At 35.3% G+C, this 20,388-nt stretch overlaps 4 protein-coding genes across 4 annotated transcripts; 3 read left to right on the top strand and 1 right to left on the bottom strand.

The window, feature by feature from the left end:
- The first annotated feature begins 2,733 nt into the window (after positions 1–2,733).
- On the top strand, positions 2,734–4,080 carry LOC112748211 (uncharacterized). Its single transcript, XM_025796421.1, has 3 exons — positions 2,734–2,767; positions 2,859–3,372; positions 3,429–4,080. The coding sequence occupies exons 1-3, from the start codon at positions 2,734–2,736 to the stop codon at positions 4,078–4,080; spliced, it is 1,200 nt and encodes a 399-aa protein (XP_025652206.1).
- A 6,925-nt stretch (positions 4,081–11,005) lies between these two features.
- LOC112748209 (uncharacterized) lies at positions 11,006–13,006 on the top strand. The gene is made up of 3 exons (XM_025796420.1): positions 11,006–11,174; positions 12,520–12,755; positions 12,830–13,006. Exons 1-3 carry the CDS (start codon positions 11,006–11,008, stop codon positions 13,004–13,006), a joined length of 582 nt encoding a protein of 193 aa, XP_025652205.1.
- A 207-nt stretch (positions 13,007–13,213) lies between these two features.
- Positions 13,214–15,085, top strand: LOC140179489 (uncharacterized). Its single transcript, XM_072218385.1, has 2 exons — positions 13,214–13,437; positions 14,646–15,085. The coding sequence occupies exons 1-2, from the start codon at positions 13,312–13,314 to the stop codon at positions 14,949–14,951; spliced, it is 432 nt and encodes a 143-aa protein (XP_072074486.1). The 5' UTR covers positions 13,214–13,311; the 3' UTR covers positions 14,952–15,085.
- Positions 15,086–17,386: 2,301 nt separating this feature from the next.
- Positions 17,387–18,192, bottom strand: LOC112748208 (probable serine/threonine-protein kinase PBL19). Its single transcript, XM_025796419.1, has 3 exons — positions 18,110–18,192; positions 17,689–17,887; positions 17,387–17,539 (listed from the first exon to the last, which is right to left on the bottom strand). The coding sequence occupies exons 1-3, from the start codon at positions 18,190–18,192 to the stop codon at positions 17,387–17,389; spliced, it is 435 nt and encodes a 144-aa protein (XP_025652204.1).
- Between the last annotated feature and the right edge of the window lie 2,196 nt (positions 18,193–20,388).

Raw genomic sequence — 20,388 nt, 5'->3', positions numbered from 1 at the left:
TCCTCAGATGTTACATCAGAGTCGTCTTCTTCCTCTTGTTCTTCAATTTCGTAAATTCTGACTGATCTGGTTGCAGACATCTTGCTCATTGCTATAGTTTTACTTGCTCTCTGCGAACGACTTCAGACAGTTTGTTGGGTAGCAGGAACAGTAAAAGCATGTGAATATTCATCAGAATCATCATCCTCAATCCTTACCCTTCTCCTAGAAACACGGGAAAGAAATTGCGAAATTGTCTACAGTAGAGAAGCTTCTAGAGCACACTCTGATCAAGGTTATTTTTCTTTCAATTTTGTTATTTGTTATGAGTATGGTGATTCTGATTTATTATTATTGTTCTATACATCTTTTGCCTATGTGAATAGTAGAATTGACCATTCTCTTAGTTAGGAAAAGAAAAATAATAAGAAGAAATTGAGACTAATGCAAACTATATTTTTTTTTAGTGTTATAAGCAATATTCAGCATTGTAAACTTCTTAACACTACAACTTTTGCCTATTATCAGTATTATCAAAGTGTTATAAGCAATATTCTGGGAGTTTTGGATATTGTTGGATAATTGATAATATAGTGTATCGGATGACATTCTAATTTTGATAAACTCTGATTGATGAATGAAATGTTGAAATCAAGAAGAGTTTCTAAGTTCTAACAAACATATAGACACATGGGTCCTTATCCCATTTTTTATTTGTCTGATTAGTAATTGTTATGTTCAATAAAATGCTGCAGAATATAGAAGCTACTTTTGTATTATTATTTATGGGAAATTTGAAAATAGTACTTAACTAGTTTGAGCAGCTAGCTAGCTTGGCTAGTTTATATATTAATTATTGGTAGAGAAATTGGTTTACAAAAGATAGGATTTTGATGTTTTTACAAGTATGAAAAACAATGGAGTTATTATAGACTCTGCGTGTTTAATTTTGGTTTACATTTATTTAATTGACTTCAATTTCTTTCGCTTGACCAAAGTATCCTCTTTCTTCTTCTTCCTTGGTTAATACAGTTTCCTATTTCATTGCAAATGAAGCCAAAATATCAAAAGAACTCAATTATATGCTTTATTATTATTACTATAATTATTAATGTTATAGCATCTTCCTTCCATGGCTCAAATCCAAATAAGGGTAAGGGTACCCCCAATAATTCGGCTGTACTATGCCCATTTGTAACAGGTTCTAGTTTCATGCATTCATATCCATGTGTTTTTTTAATTTTATTTCTCAGAATTCAGATTCTTAAGTCCAAATTTTTTTGTTTGTCTTTTTTTTTATCCAAGTAAAGAAAATATTGATTTTTCTTAAATGTATGAAGATTTTGATTACACTATATTCATTTGGTATTCATGGAGCATTTTTCTTAAATGTATGAAGTTTTTAATTTGTGATATACCACTCTTTTTACAAACATTTATTACTTGTTAAACCAAGAAGCAATAACCTGCCCAAAGAAAAACCATCCCTTATTGGTGGTCCAAACCAATCTAATTTTGAGTTTGAATTGGATTTTCTTTTATTTTTTTTCCATTATTTGACAGAAATTTAAGACACATTCAAGGGTACTAATTTTAACAACTATATTTAGTAAATTTAAATTACAACAGAAACTCATCATTTTTTTACAATGGTGGCACTGATACAAATTAGATTACAAACAAGTTATACAAAGTGACTAGCAACATATATGATATTTTTTAACTCTACAAAACATATTATTGAAAAAACTATGGATTTATTCAATGTACATAATACTTTCATGCTGATCCTTCATAAATTTGTTTGGATAATTGGATTTGGTTATGCTCTTCTATTGTAAGATCAAAAGTTGCAACTGGATTCAATGCAAAACCATAGACAAACTTTTTGTTCTTGAAGTCTCCATTGATTAATTCTTGAAGGATAGATTAGGCATGGTTCTAAACAAAGCATCTTGATGAGAAACTTGTGTTTAACCCTTTTCAAAAAATATTATCCATATCAATTGAGGTAGAAAGAACACCATCATCTTCCCACTACTTTATATCCTTGGCCACTGGAACTTTTTCTATCAATTTTAGAGGAGCCTCTAATGGAGGTGGATTCTGCATGAAAATAAGCAACTCAAAGGTTGTTAGTATAATAAACCTGCTACAAGTGTTAGTTTCGAAATATATATTGATCTTGAGTTGAGGGGTTAATAATTTATTTTTTTCATTGAACTAATTATTTGTATTTACACGGTAGAAGACAGGACAGGAGAACTATAATATGACTTTCTTAGAAGCATATCTAAAATAATATATCTACAATTTCAAGATTCTATCCTCTATCTGTTATAATTGTTTATTTATATTTTTTTAATTGTCTTTTAAATCTAACTTTCAATCCTGTTATGTTTTCCATTTTTTAAGATATTTTGAAGATTATATTCTCTGTACATTATGATTGTCTAGTTATATTTCTTGACTTACTTATTTTTTAATTTTAACAGTTATTCCTGATTTCTTTTTCAATTTTTAAGGAAGTTTTTCTTTATCTTTTCATTTTTTAGACTTGGAACCAGCAATTCTTTCTACCAGTATTCTTTTAAGAAAGCACATAATTTTACAATGAGTAAGCCTCCTCCCCAATACCTTTCGTGTGCTACATGTTATCTGGGATGCAAGTAACTTTGTTTCTGTTTCTGTTTTGAGTTATTGCGTCGCTCTCTTCATGGTTTTGCTTGTAAGATATTGTCGAGTTTATTACGTATGGTACTCTCCCGTCTCATAATTGTGATAAACTGTTATTGGTTCTCTTGACACACACCCCATTTTTTTAGTTTTATGTATTTTTTACTATTTATTTATTTGTTTGTGCTATTTCATTTATTTAGACATTGACAAGAGCTGGATTACAAAGCCACGAGGTAGTGTAGAACATAGGGATGGTCTCAATAGATTCCTTAACTTTGCATTTGCCAATGTATCATCCGATGGGATGATACATTGTCCATGCCCTTTGTGTGGGTTCCGGTTTTTCCAAACTAGAGAGGATGCCTACGATCATCTTCTGATGAAACCCTTTCCCCCTAACTATACCTTTTGGTTACATCACGGTGAAAGGATCGTAGACGAGAGATCCAGTGGTAGGGAAGAACTAGAACCCACTGTAAATTCAGGAGATCAAATGCGTGACATGGTCCACGATGCATTCAACTTGCTGGGACTGCAGAGTGATGATGAAGACTCGATAAATGGGCATGTCGGAGACGTTGTGGAGGGGTTGCCGTACTTATCTGATGAACCTAGCCGCGAGGCTCATGCCTTTCACGACTTGCTTGAGGACGGCGAGCAGGGATTATATCCGGGATGCTCAAGATTCTCGAAGCTGTCTTTCTTGGTGAGGCTGTACCATATAAAGTGCATGTGCGGAGTGAGCGACAAGGCTTTCGGATTGATTCTAGAGCTATTGGGGATGCCTTTGAGCATGCAAGGATTTCGAAGACCTTGCACGATGCCAAGAGGATCATAAGGAAGCTCAGTATTGAGTACAAGAAGATAGATGCATGTCCAAATGACTGCATGCTATACCAGGGTTCTGACAAAGACTTGTCTGGATGCAAACAATGTGGAGCATCCAGGTGGAAGCAAAAGACCAGGAAGAATTCTTTAGTAAGGATCAACGCCATTGTCAAGAAGAATGGCAAACCTCAGGCAGCGAAAGTTCTTCGTTATTTTCCTCTGATTCCACGGTTGCAGCGATTATTCATGTCCAGCAAGACAGCCATGGACATGTTGTGGCACAAGAGAGGAACCAACTCTGACAGTTCCTTGAGGCATCACAGGGACGGCAAGGGTCGGAAAGCATTTGACAAGAGATATACTGACTTTTCTAGCGATCTGCGCAATGTTCGCTTAGCCCTGTCCAGTGATGGCTTCAATCATTATGGAAACCTCAGTTCAAAGTACTCAATATGGCCAATGATTCTTATTCCGTACAACTTACCCCCATGGATTTGCATAAAACAAACCAACTTTATTCTCTCTATGATTATTTCCGGTCTTAAAATGCCTGGCAATGACATAGATGTCTACCTACAGCCCCCTGATCGATGAGTTGAAGCAGTTGTGGGCCGGTGTTGATACGTACGATGCCAGTAAGAAGAAAACATTCAAGATGCATGCTGTATTGATATGACTATCAGTGATTTTCCTGGCTTGGGCAATATATCTGGCTGGAATACATACGGCGGGAGAGCTTGCCCCACGTGCAATTTGGACGCCGAGACTAGGAGACTCATCTTCAGTCAGAAATGGTGTTATATGGGTCATCGTCGCTTCTTGAATCGCGATCACAGATATAGGCAGGACCGGAGTAGATTTGATGGCATGGTAGAGGATAGATCCACACCTACCAAATTAACTGGCAGGGATGTCCTGAGACAATTGAAGGGTGTGCTCATCTCACAGGGCAAGGTGCAAGCGGTGGGCGGTAAAAGAAGGCACGGACAACAGACTGTGGTGCAAGACGAGTCTCCCTGGAAAAAGAGGAGTGTATTCTTTGATCTGCCATTCTGGGAGAACAATGAATTACGTCACAACCTTGACGTGATACACATAGAGAAGAATGTATGCCACAACATTGTTTTCACCATGTTGAACGAGAGCGATAAATCCAAAGACCATCTAAAAGCTAGAAATGATCTCTAGTTGATGGGAATTAGGCATGATATGTGGCCACTTGAAGGTGGAAAGTATCCCGCTGCAATCTTTACCATGTCAAATCCACAGAAGGATGTCTTTCTTAGGACCATCAAGAATGTGGTCTTTCCAGACGGGTACTCTAGCAACATCTCTCGCTATGTTGATTTAAAACAGGGCAAGTTATTCAGCTTGAAGAGTCATGACTGTCACATTCTAATGGAACATCTATTGCCAATTGCGTCAAAACACGTATTGCCCACCCCAGTGTTTGCCGTCTTGGCTGAATTATCAGCCTTTTTCTGACAAATATGCAGTAAATCAATAGATCCTCAACAACTTCCTCTCCTTCAGGATCGTGTGGTCCATACTCTGTGCCACATGGAGATGATATTTCCACCTTCCTTCTTCACAGTCATGGTTCATCTAACGGTGCATTTGGTCGAGGAGGTACGTCTCGATGGCCCAGTGCATTACCGGTGGATGTACCCAATTGAGAGGTAAAGATCTACTTAAGCTTTCTCGACCTGTTTTATTAGGATAGCTGTCATCTAGTAATTTATATGTTATGTTCTCGAAGGTACCTATGTCGTCTCAAGTAGTACGTGCGTAACAGGGCACAACCAGAAGGATCGATTGCAAAGGGCTACTTATCCGAGGAGATTCTCACATTCTGTTCAAGATACCTAGATAATGTCGAGACTAGGATCAACCAACCGACACGCATTGACGACCGGCCGAGCGATGCTCTGCTGAGCGAGATTGCCAGCATGTTCCCAGAGGTTGGAAAGGCGGCCGGGGCAGCTTCATTTTTTACTCTAACAGCAACCAAAAAGCTTCAAGTACATCGTCATGTACTGGTCAATTGCATTGCTGTAGAGAAATTCTTGGAGTAAGTATAGAGCCTGAGTTCTAAAATCATAGAGTGAGCCAATATGGTATTGATAGTATTGAACTTGAACAAACTTTTTGTATGCATAGTGAGTACAGAGCCATCACAAAGAGAAAACTATGAAATAAACAAGGTCCCAGTCTCACATAGATAGTGTTGTGCATAGAGAATTTTCCAATTGGTTCAGGCATGAGGTAATCCTTAATATCTCAGGATCCTACTACCCTTTGATGCTTTCTTGCCTCTAATGGTTCAATGCCAAGTCTCATTTGGAAGCACCAATCATTCGAACGAGTTGTAGTGGCTCGCCTGCGGTCCCCTTGCTCAGGCCAGACGCTATCAGGCTTACAACATCAATAGATTTAAATTTAGAACCATGTCGAGGGAGGAAGGGATGAAAACACAGAATAGTGAGGTTTATGTCACTTCGGATACTAGAAGTTATGCAAGTAAACGGGATACCAATGTTGCTGTTGGCGGTGTCTTGTATTACGGGAGATTAGTAGACATCATCGAGCTAAATTACAACGGTCAATTCACTTTAGTATTGTTCAAGTGTCTTTGGGCAAACACCACGTCGAGTAGAAGCATCCGAAAAGACGTTTTAAGCCACACCTGTGTCAATTTTGCCACTCCGATTCACACCAGTGATCGAGAAGACGATGAGCCGTACATCCTAGCATTTGAGGCGCGTCTTGTGTTCTACGTGGAGGATGAGGTGGAGAATGGATGGAGTGTAGTAGTCCATGTGAAGCCAAGAGATTTGTTTGACATGGGCGAGGATTATGAACATTGTGAGGTCGACCTTCATCCCCAGTCTTGTATGACTAGCTTGCCTGAATTTGATGCCGAAGGCCTGCGATTGACAAGAGACGGTGATTTAGAGGAACTCACTAATGACAGCGTTGAAGATTGTGATGAGGCCACCGATTCCTAAAATACATTTCTCCATCATGCATGTAGCTCATATTCATGGATGATTCTGCATATATACTACTATCATGATTCACCTATGATAGATATTGGATTGTATTTTAGTCATATCATTAGACAATAGATAGGATTGATCGAGTTATTTTAGATTTTTTAAAACTTATCCTCTCATATAAAGCTCTTTTATTTAACTGGTTCTTCACAATGCTGTAACTTCTCCTTCAAGTCTTCTTACAATCACATTTTTTTATTGTCCTTGTACACTCTTTCTATGTCTGTGGCCTATCATGGAAATTGGAGTGCCGAGACTTCTATCTCATTTGCAAAAGCCGTTGTTTTGTAGAGAAGATGATAGAGGCATCTCCATTCTATTCGTTGGACGACGTAACATCCTTTGCAAGGAAGTTATGGTCCAAAAATTCTAGTATACAATCATGGCTGGATGCCTTCTCTGGACACAGACACCTCACTCAAGCCATTGGTCATGTGCCGGCTTCAATGATGAAGGTTTGATTGCTGCTGCCCAATTTAATTCCGAATTCTTTTTCAAATTCGTGGATGAAATCCAATTCAGGTGGTTATGTTAAAATTTTAGGAATTGCATCAATGGGACCGTAGGTACAAGGCCAAATTTGGGTTTCAGTTTATAACAAGTACGAATACGTGGTGCTCATAGAAAATACTTGACGAGGTGAAGGTAAATATTCATGTTTTACTTTTGTATTTATCTAACGTATATCAAAGTTCTCTAACTATATAGTTAAATTCTGATTTCAGTTTTTTTACTATGATAAATTAGATTCGATTATCTATGTTTGCATGCAAAAAGAACAACAAATGTTAAAAGTTTTAATTGAACATGTCATATCACCATTGAGGGTGTATAATTTAATTGTAATTTGTAGAGCAAGACAAACTCTATTTGCACTTGCTGGAGGAAGCATAATGGCATAAAATAGAGACCCTTTTGTGGCACTCAAGAATGGATGGTCTTTGATCCTTTAAAGTGCCTTCATGTCTCTACCCTCTACAAATTTGGGGGGTTATAACTTGACTCCTTTTAAATTGTTTGCCTTGGCATGATGTGCGACTGCTCAATGTGAGCTCCCCATTTTTCTTTTACGGTGATATTTTTAATCATATTGAACTGTGAGAGAATAGTAATATATCCTTGCTAGTGGGCTGTAGTGGTTTGATGACAGGAACACTCAACATGTACTTTGTTCAGGAAGGAGTTATATTTTGACTCAAGCCTGGAGCTAATTGTTTATTGTGCCTTTTTTTATAATTGTAGTTTATTGTAATTTATCTTTTGTTTATTCAACATAGCAAGCAATGATTGTTACTTTATAGCTGCCTAGAATTACATATTCTATCCAGCCTTGGAGCATGACATTGTTCTCGTATCTTAACTGGTTCCAAAACTATGTAGTTATCACTGAGTAGTTTCTTAAACCTTAAGCAATATCCGAGGGTAATATCTTTTTATTTGATAACTGATCTCTGTGTGTTTTCATTCTTATTATTATTATTATTATTATTATTATTATTATTATTATTATTATTATTATTAATCATTGAATCTTTTCTATGTCAAATATCATATCAAGCTTAGAATATGAATTTTTTTTCCAGCCAGTATTTTATACATTAATTATAGTATATTGTGCAGTCACGCTATGAAAACTCTCTTGTCGTTGAACTGGATATTACAGCACGGGAGGAATTCAAACTCATAGAACATGGCCTTGAACGACTATGGGACAGTAAGAAAGACTCGGCTTTTACGATGTTTATATAATTTGATTATGTTTAATCCACTATGAGTTTGACTATTCTAATTACGAATTATTTAATTAACAAATATATGAATTCATACTTATATAAATATAATCATAATAACTAATTTTATGTACATATAATATTTTACTTTTTTATATTAATTTTAATGCTTCGGCCTAGTTGAATTTCATAGGGTCTCAATCCCAATCTACAGCATATTTGAAGTAGGGGTCACCCCTTGGCTTCACTAATAATAATAATAATAATCCTATTATTGTCTGATTAAAGAAGCAATTGACTCTAGATATTGAGCTTTTTGATTAAGCAATTCACACACTAATTCCTCCTAATCCGGGCTTGTTTGGCTACCTTGCAACTCTCAGGAATGTCTCGAGACAATATTCAAAAGGAATCTGAAGAATCGGGGGAGGTGGTTCCAGATTCATTGGAGGGAGAGGATGTTGTCTCCTCCGATAGTTCTGATGGCGAAGATTCTGCTGGACAAAAGGCTTCCATGCTGTCCTATGACCTCAATAGAACGCCAGAAGAGAATGAATATCCTTATAATGGAATGTCTCCTGAGAAGAAGAATGCGTGGCACTTGGCTATGTGGGCAACACGATACTTGAATCCTTGAGGGCAATGCTTTAGTTTAGGTGAAGAATTTCGATTCAGGTTGCATAGGATAACCGAGACTTATTTGTTGATCTTGTCGTGACTTTATAACTATTCATATTGCTATTAGAGATTGTTTTTCCTAGAGAGTTTTTCATATTAAAGACTTAGGGAATCTGATATTTAATCAAGATTGGTACAGTTGTTATTTTTTTAGGTCAATAATTCTGGAACTGGGGTTATTACATGCATTTATGCCGCGGTGCTTAACAGTGAATCATCTAAAATGCATTTGGTACAAGCATTTCAATTTCTGAATTAGTTTGGATGTGTGGTAACATCTCCTGAAATTGTTTATGCCTCTTTCATTTCATTATCTCTCAGAAATTGAAACCAACTATGCTTCTTTTTAATTCTTATTTCAATTAGGAATAAGGTATCTCTTTCATTGTTTTTTTTCCAATATTCTTGCATTGGAATAAGATTATGTCGTATTCAAGTTTAGACATTTTGGTCAATATTATGATATTAATTTTCAGATAATTTATTTAAGTAATTATGTATGAAATATGGTAATTATAATTTTGCAGTAAGTAAAGTTTGATTGGGTGAGCTATTAGAAAGGGATAACTTATTTATTGGTACAATAAGAAGACATTTTTCATTATATTCGATATGTGAATAATATCCCTTTTTTAATAGTAAAAGAGATCACAAATTTTATTTATCATAAATTCAATAAAAAAGATATGACAACTAATTTTTGGTTCAGAAATAAAAAACTTATTTATTATCATTCCTATTATTAACATATACATTAATAATAAATGATACTTATTATTGATGCGATGTGTGGGTGTGAATTATTACGCTGATGCCATTGTTAATTATCACTGATTTTATTATTATTATTATTATTATTATTATTATTATTATTATTATTATTATTATAAGACAGTGGGAAATCAATTTTCCACACTAACACATTGCTAAAGCCAAAAGTGAAATCAAATAAGAAACGGCGCCCAAATCCTCATTCTCCCTTGCATCACTCCAATTGAACCTAACCTCCAGCCGTGTCTCCCATAGCCTCAAGCCGTTGAAGGCCTCTCCTGACGAAGGCCTGACCTGCCGCTTCTCTCGTCTGTCGCAGCTCTTGCCTTTTGAAAGGCTGTTGTCCCATCTTCAATTCTCTTCTCGGGTAAGCATTCGTCCACCAATGATTTTTTATGTATATATTTTGACTGAAGCTTTTACCTGTACCTAGCAACATGCATGGCTGTATAATTTGCTTATAGATGACCCAGGGGTATAGTTCATGAAACTGTATTGTATTAGGAGCATTTTTCTTTGATTCCAAGTTGTGACTTTGGAGGCAAGGCTTTCGTTTACATGACATCCCTGGAAAATGTTCATATTGCGCTTTATATGTGGCTACAAGATCACTTTCATTCTCCAATATTCGTTGTTTACTTTGTAAACTAACTAAGTCGAGTACAGATTATGCTGAGATATTTGTTTTGTTTGAGTGCACACATAGTAAACGGCCACACTATTAGTTGAGAAGGAGGCTGTACATGAATTTTGGTGAAAAAGTGAGACAACAATAAAAGTTTTGGGTAAGGATCAAATAGAAAAAAAAGATAGTAAGAAATGAAAGTGACGTTTTTAGCTTAATTTTGAACACCCCACCCTCAAAGGGTAACTTTCCACTCCCTGCCTTCCTCTGTTCTTGAAAACCTCATAGTCTGCCGATTTCAAAGATTTAAAATTAACATGCATTAAAAAAACAAGAATGAAATGCCTCATGAGCTACTTGCGATTATGAATCAGAAAAAACAACTATGAACCATGACTATTTGTATAATTTTTTGTGTGCTTGTTGGTATCAGGAGTTTAAGATGGCTCGGAAAGGTCGATACACGAAAAAATCAAAATTGGGACCAGGATTTCAACAACCTCAAATGGAGCGACTGCGACTTCGGACTCTCACCATGATGGGATGGCTCTCAAATTCTCCCGACCAGTGGTGATAGTGTCCCTGCAAGTGGTGATAGTGTCCCCGCAACTTCACGCCCTTTCCGTCCCCCGCGAAGTGAACCAAGGCCTGCTTCATAGATGAGCACAAATAATGCCCAGAACTCGCTGCCAGGCAATCTAAACTTGGACGCTAATGCAAATGAGGTACCTCTTCTTGATGAAGAAGTTGACGACCTCCTTGATGCTTCTGGAGCTCAGAGTCACAGAGGACGCAAGACTACAGAGCTTTGGACGGTTAAGATCATCGGTAGCGTATTTAATTATTTTTCTTCGATCAACATGATTTAGGCTCCACCCATTGTTAATTTACACTATACTCTAACTCGTTCATCCCAAATGCTTTCCATTGCAACACAGTCAATGACATTTGACCTTCTCCATTGTTTGAATTGTGTTTTTTATTTCTTGTTTTATATTTTTTAATTAGATAAAATGTATTCTGTGGCCTATCAAAATATTTTAAAAAATTCTAAATTATTATATTAATTTAATTTTTGTCTCCGACATTAAAGTAAGGTATCGCTTTTGTCCTTAACGTTTGGGATAAGTCTCAAAGTTGTCCCTAACGTTTGAATCATCCTATTTAAGTCCCTAATGTTTCAAAATTGACTCAATGTTGTCCTGCCATTAGGAATCTGTTAACGGAATTGACGGCGGAACAAAATTGAAACGATTTTGAAACGTTGGGGACAAAAACGATACATAGAAATAAATTTAAGTTTTATCCTTCACCAATATCAATCTTTTACGGTACATAATTATTTAATTATTTTTTAATCATATTTAAGTAAATTACACTTAATCACATTACTTTGATTCTAAATAAATTTATTTTTTTATAATTTTACTCTTAAAAATTTTTACTCATCATGAAATATTTGTAAAATGACTTGAATCACATTATTTTATTGTATATGTATCATTTTTTCCCACAAGTTTATGTATTAGTCATTCTACAAACATTTTATGATGAGTAAACATTTTTAAGAATAAAATTATAAAAAATAAATTTATTTAGAATAAAATTAATGTGATTAAGTGTAATTTACTTAGATGTGATTAAAAATTAATTGAATAACTATGTACCGTAAAAATTGATATTATTGAAGAATAAAATTAAAATTTATTTCTATGTATCGTTTTTGTCTCCAATATGTTCGTCCTATTTAAGTCCCTAACGTTTCAAAATCGTCTCAATTTTGTCCCGCCGTTAATTCTGTTAAGAGATTCCTAACAGCAGGACAACATTGAGTCAATTTTGAAACGTTAGGGACTTAAATAGAACGATTCAAACTTTAGGGACAACTTTGGGACTTACCTCAAATGTTGGAGATAAAAACAATACTTTACTCAATTTCAAATTTGTACTTATTATTAATTTTTTACATTAAAAGTCAGACATTTTTTTTAATTTGTTTCAAGTGTTGCAATTCTACACCAATTTATGCATGTTTTATGCTGGTCTAATCCATCATGCTTCTTTTGCTAAGCATATAATAAGGTATTATGTTAATATTATTATGTTATATATTAATTTTCTCGCATGCTGTCCACAACGGATACACGTATAAGGTATTATGTTTGGCTTATAGATTCTGACGGCACAATCAAGCCGTCAAAACTAAGCGTGAGGGAGGCTTTGGAATGGCCTAACGGTAGGAAGATTGTGCTCAAGTTCAACAACGCAAAGCAAGCAATTGGAGACGAAGCTGGATTGTTGAGTAGCGTGCTTGGTCTGCTGGGATCTGATTATGGAAAATTTCCTATCTGTAGGGAAAGTTGGCGTCAGATTACCACTAAAGACAAGGTTTATAACAAATGTGTCAAGGTAAAAGTTTATATCCCCTTTGAATTAAATCTGCTTATTTTTATAATTATTGATAACTTGTATTATCTGTGTAGCAAATTTTCCACTTTGATGAAAATAGCGAAGGAACTATCAAGAAAAATATTTTGAAAAGTATGGGGAAGTCTTGGAAGGAAACAAGGTTGAGGTTGTATGATGATTTTTATGAGCCAACATTCACGATTGAACAAAATATTGAGCATCGCTCACTGGGAATTGATCGAGAGCATTAGATATGGTTCCTTGACTATCGCGCCAAACCTGAGACGAATGTAATCTAGTGTATCATTGTTACACAACAATACCATTTATGTTGCCTTGAGTCTTTTTCTATCAGTTTCTAATCGCCCTTTGTCTCTGATGGACCAATAGGAGAAGTGCAGAAAAAATGCGATCAATCGATCAAAACAACTATATACCGACACTGGCGGTTCGAAAAGCTTTGCACGGCGGATGGAAGTAAAGGTACTTTACTTTTTTATTCACTCTTTAGACTATCTCTGTGACTTAATTTTTCTTGATTTTGTTGAATACGGTAATGGCAAAAACTTTGTTGTTACAGTCAAAACAACAAGGAAGGAGAGTCGGTAGAGGAGAGTTATGGATCACAGTACATAAAAAAAAGGATGGCGCATATATCAGTGATGAAGCAAGAGCAATTGGTGTAAGTACTACTTGTTATAATTATCGATAAAATTATGATCTCAAATAGGGTAATAGTTTACTTCTATATGAAATGCTATATGATCTTTTCTTAATTTTATTGTGGCATTTATACTATGATATATGACCGACAAACATTCAAATTTGATTCTGTGTAATTTTTAAATCTTATAAAATTTTGGCACCATGTTGATTATAATTTATATAAGCTTCATTCGTAGGGAAAAATATGCAATTCCAAAATTTCTTTCGTAGTTGACACTTTTGCTCTTTTTAAGCCTTTGATAATCTTTCTCTTTGTAAAAGATTTGAGCTTTTTTTTCTTGGTTTTAGAATTTATTTTGGTTAAATTGCTATTAGTTATTGAATCATTATTTCAAAGCTAATATAAAGGAAGATTGAAAGACAAGGTTTTGGTAAGGGCTGTTGACATTTAAAGGGTGAATGCTAAGATATGGTGGGGACTTGTGGGAAAGGAGATGTTGTTGTTATCTAATTATCTTAGAATTCATTTAGTTGATTCAACAAATTATGTTCTTTCTCATCTTTCTCATCTATTTTTTGGTGATTTATTTCTCTGGCTTATTTATTTATGTGTCATAAGATTTATTGTTTGTGTTATTTCTAAATCTAGATGAATGGATAGTAGTTAACGAAGATTACATCAAATTTTGATAAAGGAGGTTATTTTTGGGGTGCAGATTAAGTAATCTCAGGTCTAATTCGAGTGCCTAATGATATGCTTATGGTTGAGTTTCATCTGTGATTTCATTGATTTGTGGATTACAATTCCTTAGTTATTATTGCAGATTATAAATATGTTACCTAGGATAGTTGTTACTGCATGAGATTTCAATCCTTAAGTAGAGTTTCACATTTACTATGAAAATTCTGTTTGTTATGTTCGAAATAATTCAGTTTCACTTATCCCTTATTTATTTTTATAGTGGTTGGCATTCTATGAAATAGATTTTCTATTTTGGTTGTTTTATGTAAATAACTTTTGATACCAATCTTTTTAATACTATATTTGTGTGTTTTTTATTGTGATGTAAGTGATATAATTAATCGTCATGTTTGGCGTGTTCTGATGGACCCATCAACAAAATGATGGTATTTGCTAATTTGTGTATGTAGGAAATAATTGAGGAGATTGAGTAACAGGATGAGTCTTCTAGAATGTTGTCTAAAAATGATTCTATTGAACAGGTTTTCGGAAAAGAGAAACCGGGTAGAGTACATGGTGTGGGTTTCGGACCGACTCCTAGTCAACTCTTCGGTTCGAATTCACATGCGCTGGGCAACAGAATCCAAGTAGAGGAGACCCAAAGGAAGCTGCTTGAACTGCAGGTAGAGCTGGAAGGCGAGAAGTTGAAGAGGAAGGCGATGGAGGATGAGGCAGCAGCAGAGAAGAAAAAGAGGCAGGCGATGGAGAGTGCTCTGATTTATCTATTTCAACGGCAGGGTGAGGAGCTGCCACCAGACATCACTGCAGGGATGAGCAATTCCGAATGATAGAGTGAAATATAGTATGTTAGGATTGGAGATATTTTGGATTGATTAAAACATTATTTTCAATTATATTATGCAACTCTTTGCAAGATATTTGTTTTCTTCGTATTTTCATGAATATATTATTTTGTTTTGCATATATAATCTTATTGTTTTTGCTACAAGTTTAGATACTAAGGTTGAAAATATTAACTCTTAAAATTGTAAAAAATGTAAAAAGAAAAAAATACTCTTATAATATTCTAAAAATTTATATGCTTTCTTTTTATAAAAACTCAAAATTTAATTTTTTTAAAATGTTTTAATTTGCGGCGGTTTTAAACCGCCGATAAATGATTGAAAGTTTAAAAAATCTGTTATATATTACGGCGGTTTGCAACCGCCGGTAACTGTAACCGAAACCTTAGAACAGTTTAGCGGCGGTGTTTAACACCGCCGCTAAACGTGCACCAACTTGACAACATCTAAGTAATTAGCGGCGGTTATACCAGCAATTTCCTAAAATCGCCGCCAAATCTAATCCCGGCACCCATAACCAGGGCGGTCAGGTGAATCGTCGGCCTTTGATTTTGCGCCCCTTATAGTGTTCTGAACCCACAGGGACGGGGGGAGGGGACCCGTTTGTTATATGGGGCGGGGGCACGGATAGTGGTACCCGCCCCGTGGAGATTCGTTTAATCCCTGTTTATATGAAAATACTAAAATGCCCCTGTTATATATATATAAAAGATATGAGTTGGAGCAAACCCCAGCCGTCACTCATGTTACTCCTCTCTTCTATCCTCTCCTCTCCTTTCTTCAATTCTATCACTTTCAAACCATTTCCTCTTACGGATTCATCACTGCCAACTGCCGAACACTAATCGCCGACCGCCACCTCCTACCCCTCAGTCCCTCACCGACAACATTAAAATCCTCTCCTCTCAGTCTCGACGTTACAGCTGCAGTGAGTCATTATCGTCAGAGCGTCCGAGCCTCTGTGCCGCTTCTCAGTCTTTGTCATCTTCTGCGTTGGAGCGTCCGAGCCTCTGTGCCGCTTCTCAATCTTCGCCATCTTCGCTGCCGGAGCGTCCAAGCCTCTGCTCTTTCTTTCGGTAAGTAGCTTCTGTGAACTCTGAATTTTTTTTACTTTGATTTGAAGCATTTGTGATTCTAATTTTGATTTGAAGCATCAGAAATTTTTAGTTTGTGATTCTGATATTGATTTTTAGTTTGTGGTTTAAAGCATCAGAAATTTTACTTTTTTTTAACTTTGATTTGAGTTAAGTTAACTATAATTTATGTTTTTTATTCTGATTCTGATTTTTATGATTTATGTGATGCTTTGTTAATTCTGTTATTTATGTAATTTTATTTGTTTATGTTACAATTTCTCATTTTGATTCTGATTTATATAATTTATGTGATTGTGTTATAATTTTTTTGAGTTAGGTTATTTATGATTTGTGTTTTTTATTCCGATTCTGATTTGCATGACTTATGTTTGTGATTTCTATAATTTATGTTTGTAGGATTCAAGTAAATCAGAATCTACCATCATTACCATTACAACTATTACAACTATTACAAGATGAAAAAGGCTAGAGAATGATTGAGAATTATATTTTTATGATGTGATGAATTATGTTTGACTGTTTATGAATTATGGATATGATATTATGTTTAGTTGTTTTTTAATGTAATTTGGGATTATCTTTGTTTTTTAAAATTTTTTCTATTTTTTCATTTTTTTTATTTTTATTATTTTTTACAAAAATCCGCGGATATCTGCGGAGACCCCAGTCTCCGGCGGATACGGAGTCCCCGTTACTCGTAACAGGGATGGAGACAGGTTTTGGCGGCGGGGGACGGGGGCCGGGGGGCATGTCCCTGCCCCCATGGGATCCGTTGCCATCCCCACTTAAAGCCAACGAATAAATAGAACTCCATCTACTAAGCATGACAACTCATCTATAAGGAATGTATATGCATATTTCAGTTATCACATATAAATTCTAATTTTGATTTTAAATGAAAAAAAGGAAAAAATGTATTTTAAGAATTACATCTAAACATAGAAAAGTTTCTCATGTTTGCTTTTGAAGTAATCCTTTAAAAGATTGTTCAGATGAAAGATTCCCCTAATAATTAAAAAGTTTGTTCAACATACAGTGCAGGCCTTTAGCAGAAGAGGATACAAAATCTTTTATCTAAACAAACTTGAGAACTTAGATAAACCAATTAAAGACAACATTATCATCAAGAACCCACTTATTGATGACGCAATGCCTGAAAGACTACCACAAGCAAGACTGATCATGATTGTTGAATCTTCAGGTCTAAAATAATAAGAAAAAAAAGCTTTCAGAACCAAGCACACACATTTGAAGATTCCCTACTAAAAACAACAATTCGATACTTGGAATAATCGAGCAAGAAAGTCTTCATCACTTAAAAATCTATAATGTCACCAGAATCAGTACAGTTACAGCAGTTGAAACATGAGTATGTCCAGCTTCCGGTCCCTCCCTAGTGAGGCCAAAATCTGAAAGTTTTGGCCTAAAATTTTCATCCAGTAGTATATTTGAGCATTTAAAATCCCGATATATCACCTTCGGTCAAAAACATTTTAGAAGAAAAAGAAGATTAGTTTGTTGGGAAAATTGGATGCCAAATGTGTCTGAACAAAAATATAGATATCATTAGAAGTTCATGTATGTAAGTATGTTTAAAACTACTAATATAACATGGCAATGCTTACCTGAACTTTTGATTCTTCATGCAGATATGCTAACCCTTGAGCTACTCCAAGTGCTATATCAAGTCTTGTTTTCCAAGGAAGAGGATCATAGGCTTTATTGAAAAGATGATATTCTAAGCTTTTATTCGACATATATTCGTATACAAGTAGTCTTTGAATTCCTCTTTCTCCATCCACAGAACAGTACCCTAACATTTTCCTAATATTTTTACGATAATAGGTCAAGAATCAAACAAATCAGGGAACAGCGAAATAGATTTTTACGATAAAAATCAGAACCTAACATTTTTCTAAATTTAATGTGTCAATATTTAAACTTTCATTTTCATATCACTGCAACATAGGAATAGCGAAACAGCCAGGGAACCAAAATAATGGCACTTATCACAGGAATAGAGAAACAGAAGAAAGAACTACTTACCTTGTAGTGTTCATGGTGAGGGTTGAGCGCCAATTGAGGGAGAGAAAGCACCGATTAAGGGAGGAGCGAGAGAGAGGTAGCATCTTTAGTGTTTAGGGTTTGCGAGAGAGAGAGAGACCACTGAGGGAGGGCACGCCGATGCAGGGTGCGCCAACGGAGCAACGTCGATAGAGAGTTGCGAGAGAGGGTGCGAGGGTGGCGAATCCGAGGAGGAGGCTTGCATTGAGGGTGTGAGGGTTGCGACAGAGCAGGTGCGAGAAGGTGCGATAGAGGGCTCGGAGAAAGGGCTGGGTGTAAGGGTTCTCAGCGGTGATGAAGATGAAGGGCTGGGAGAGAGGGCGTGCAAGCGTTCTCATCAGTAGTGATGAATTGGGACATGGTAGTGATGAAGATGAAGGGCTGGCAGCGAGGGTTCGAAGGCCTGAGTAGTGAAAGGATCATCACTTCTTTAATTTAGGGTTGAAGTGTTTCATTGGAAAAAAAATTAAAGTGTTTGAAAAAAATTGGTGAATACTATGTCGGTACGCTTTTTTTAGAGTGCCCAGAGTGAGACAAATTAGGCACGCTTCAAAAGCGTATTTGTTTCTCTCTATCGCCACGCTTCTAAAGCATGGCAAAAAAAGGCGTGACCAAATCAATAATTAGTTGTCACCCTCATAAAAGCGTGCCGATTTCCCTCTATGGCCACGCTTTTGACGCGTGGCAAAAAAAAGCATGGCCAAATCAGTAATCAACCGCCACTCTCATAAAATTGTGGCCATTGACCACTTTTGGCCACGCTTTTAAAGCGTGGCAAGAAAAAAAATGTGCCGACAGGCCTTTTTTCTTGTAGTGCCATGTATACGGTAAATGAAAAAATTAAAAAAATAATATAATTATTTTTACTAATGTGACAATACATCATTTAAATTTAGAATAAATATTCAAATTAATCTCTAAAAAATTTTATATCAGACATTTTGATTTTCAACAAATTTTTATTCTCAAAAATTAAAGTGCTTAAGAATTATTTCTGTCAAACAGGTTGATGCTTGCGTGATTTTGAAAGAAAACTAATTTGTCCTAAAGTAAATTTTTTGAGGATCTAATTATCTTATAATAAAGTTTATTAGAGATTTATTTGTCTAATACATATGGAACAATTGATTTAAAGTGACCTAGGGACCAATCTGTCTGATGAGAGTAATTATAAAAAAATTTTGAGAATAAAAATTTGTTGAAGATTAAAGTGGTTGATAAAAAATTTTGTAGAGACTAAAATAATTATTTACTCTAAAAATTACATATATAATTATTTTTCTATACTATATCAATATTAAATTCTTATGTGTAAGTTATTAAGTAGAGTTGTGAAAAACTATAAGAGCCGAAATAAATTGAAAAGAAAAAGCGAGAAAGAAAGAAGCTAGAGAGAAGAGAAAAATACAGAGAAGTTATTTTGCAAAATATTGTTTAATTGATAGTAACAGTTACAAAATCTGTATATAATTGACTCGTATAACTAATTTGAACAAATTGGGTAGCTAGCATAAGCAATGCAACTAACTAATGAGCTAGCTGTTGCAAATTAGCCTAATATTCCCCCTTAAACTAAAGGGTTTGTTTTGTATACTTATTGTCTTTGAATTCGAGGAAAGTAGGTGTTAAAAGGAGTTTGATCAATATGTTTACCACCTAATCTTGGACTGATATATATGTGTTCAGCGAATACTTCTTTCTTTATCAATTGATTTCTAACAAAGGATTGATCTGATGCAAAGTGTTTGGATCGGACGCAAAGTGTTTGGATCGGACTTGTTATGTAAATTTAGTTAGCACACAGTAGTATTACACTTTGATTGTCAAGTAAGGAATTTTGATTTTAGATAGCAGATACTATAGCCAAATAATTTTAGTGAGTGTTTCTGATATTCCTCTGAATTCATCCTTCATTTTCTTCTTAACCATGAGACTAGAATTGGGCCTCGATAGATCCCAGAACCGTTTATGAATTTTTTATTGTCCGCGTCACTTTTTTACTTCGAATTGTAGAAGCCATATATCCTAAGGTCTAAAAATATTTTGAATTGTAGACCACAATTTAGTGTACTTAATTAATATGAGAATGTGTTAGCTCAGTTGAGTTTGAGAGTGTTGCAGTAAAGATTTGTGGTTTAAAGATACAGTTAGAAGTGGTTTGTGGTGCCTTGTTGTGCCATCATTGTGCCATCAATATGTAAGCCTTAGCAAAATTAACAATACTTAAGGTAGTTGGTATATATTCTTGGCCTAATAACAAC

The sequence above is a fragment of the Arachis hypogaea genome, chromosome 15 (assembly GCF_003086295.3).
Source record: "Arachis hypogaea cultivar Tifrunner chromosome 15, arahy.Tifrunner.gnm2.J5K5, whole genome shotgun sequence".
Lineage (NCBI taxonomy): Eukaryota > Viridiplantae > Streptophyta > Magnoliopsida > Fabales > Fabaceae > Arachis > Arachis hypogaea.
The sequence above is the reverse complement of the archived record's forward strand: the minus strand, read 5'-3'. Positions and strand labels throughout refer to the sequence as shown.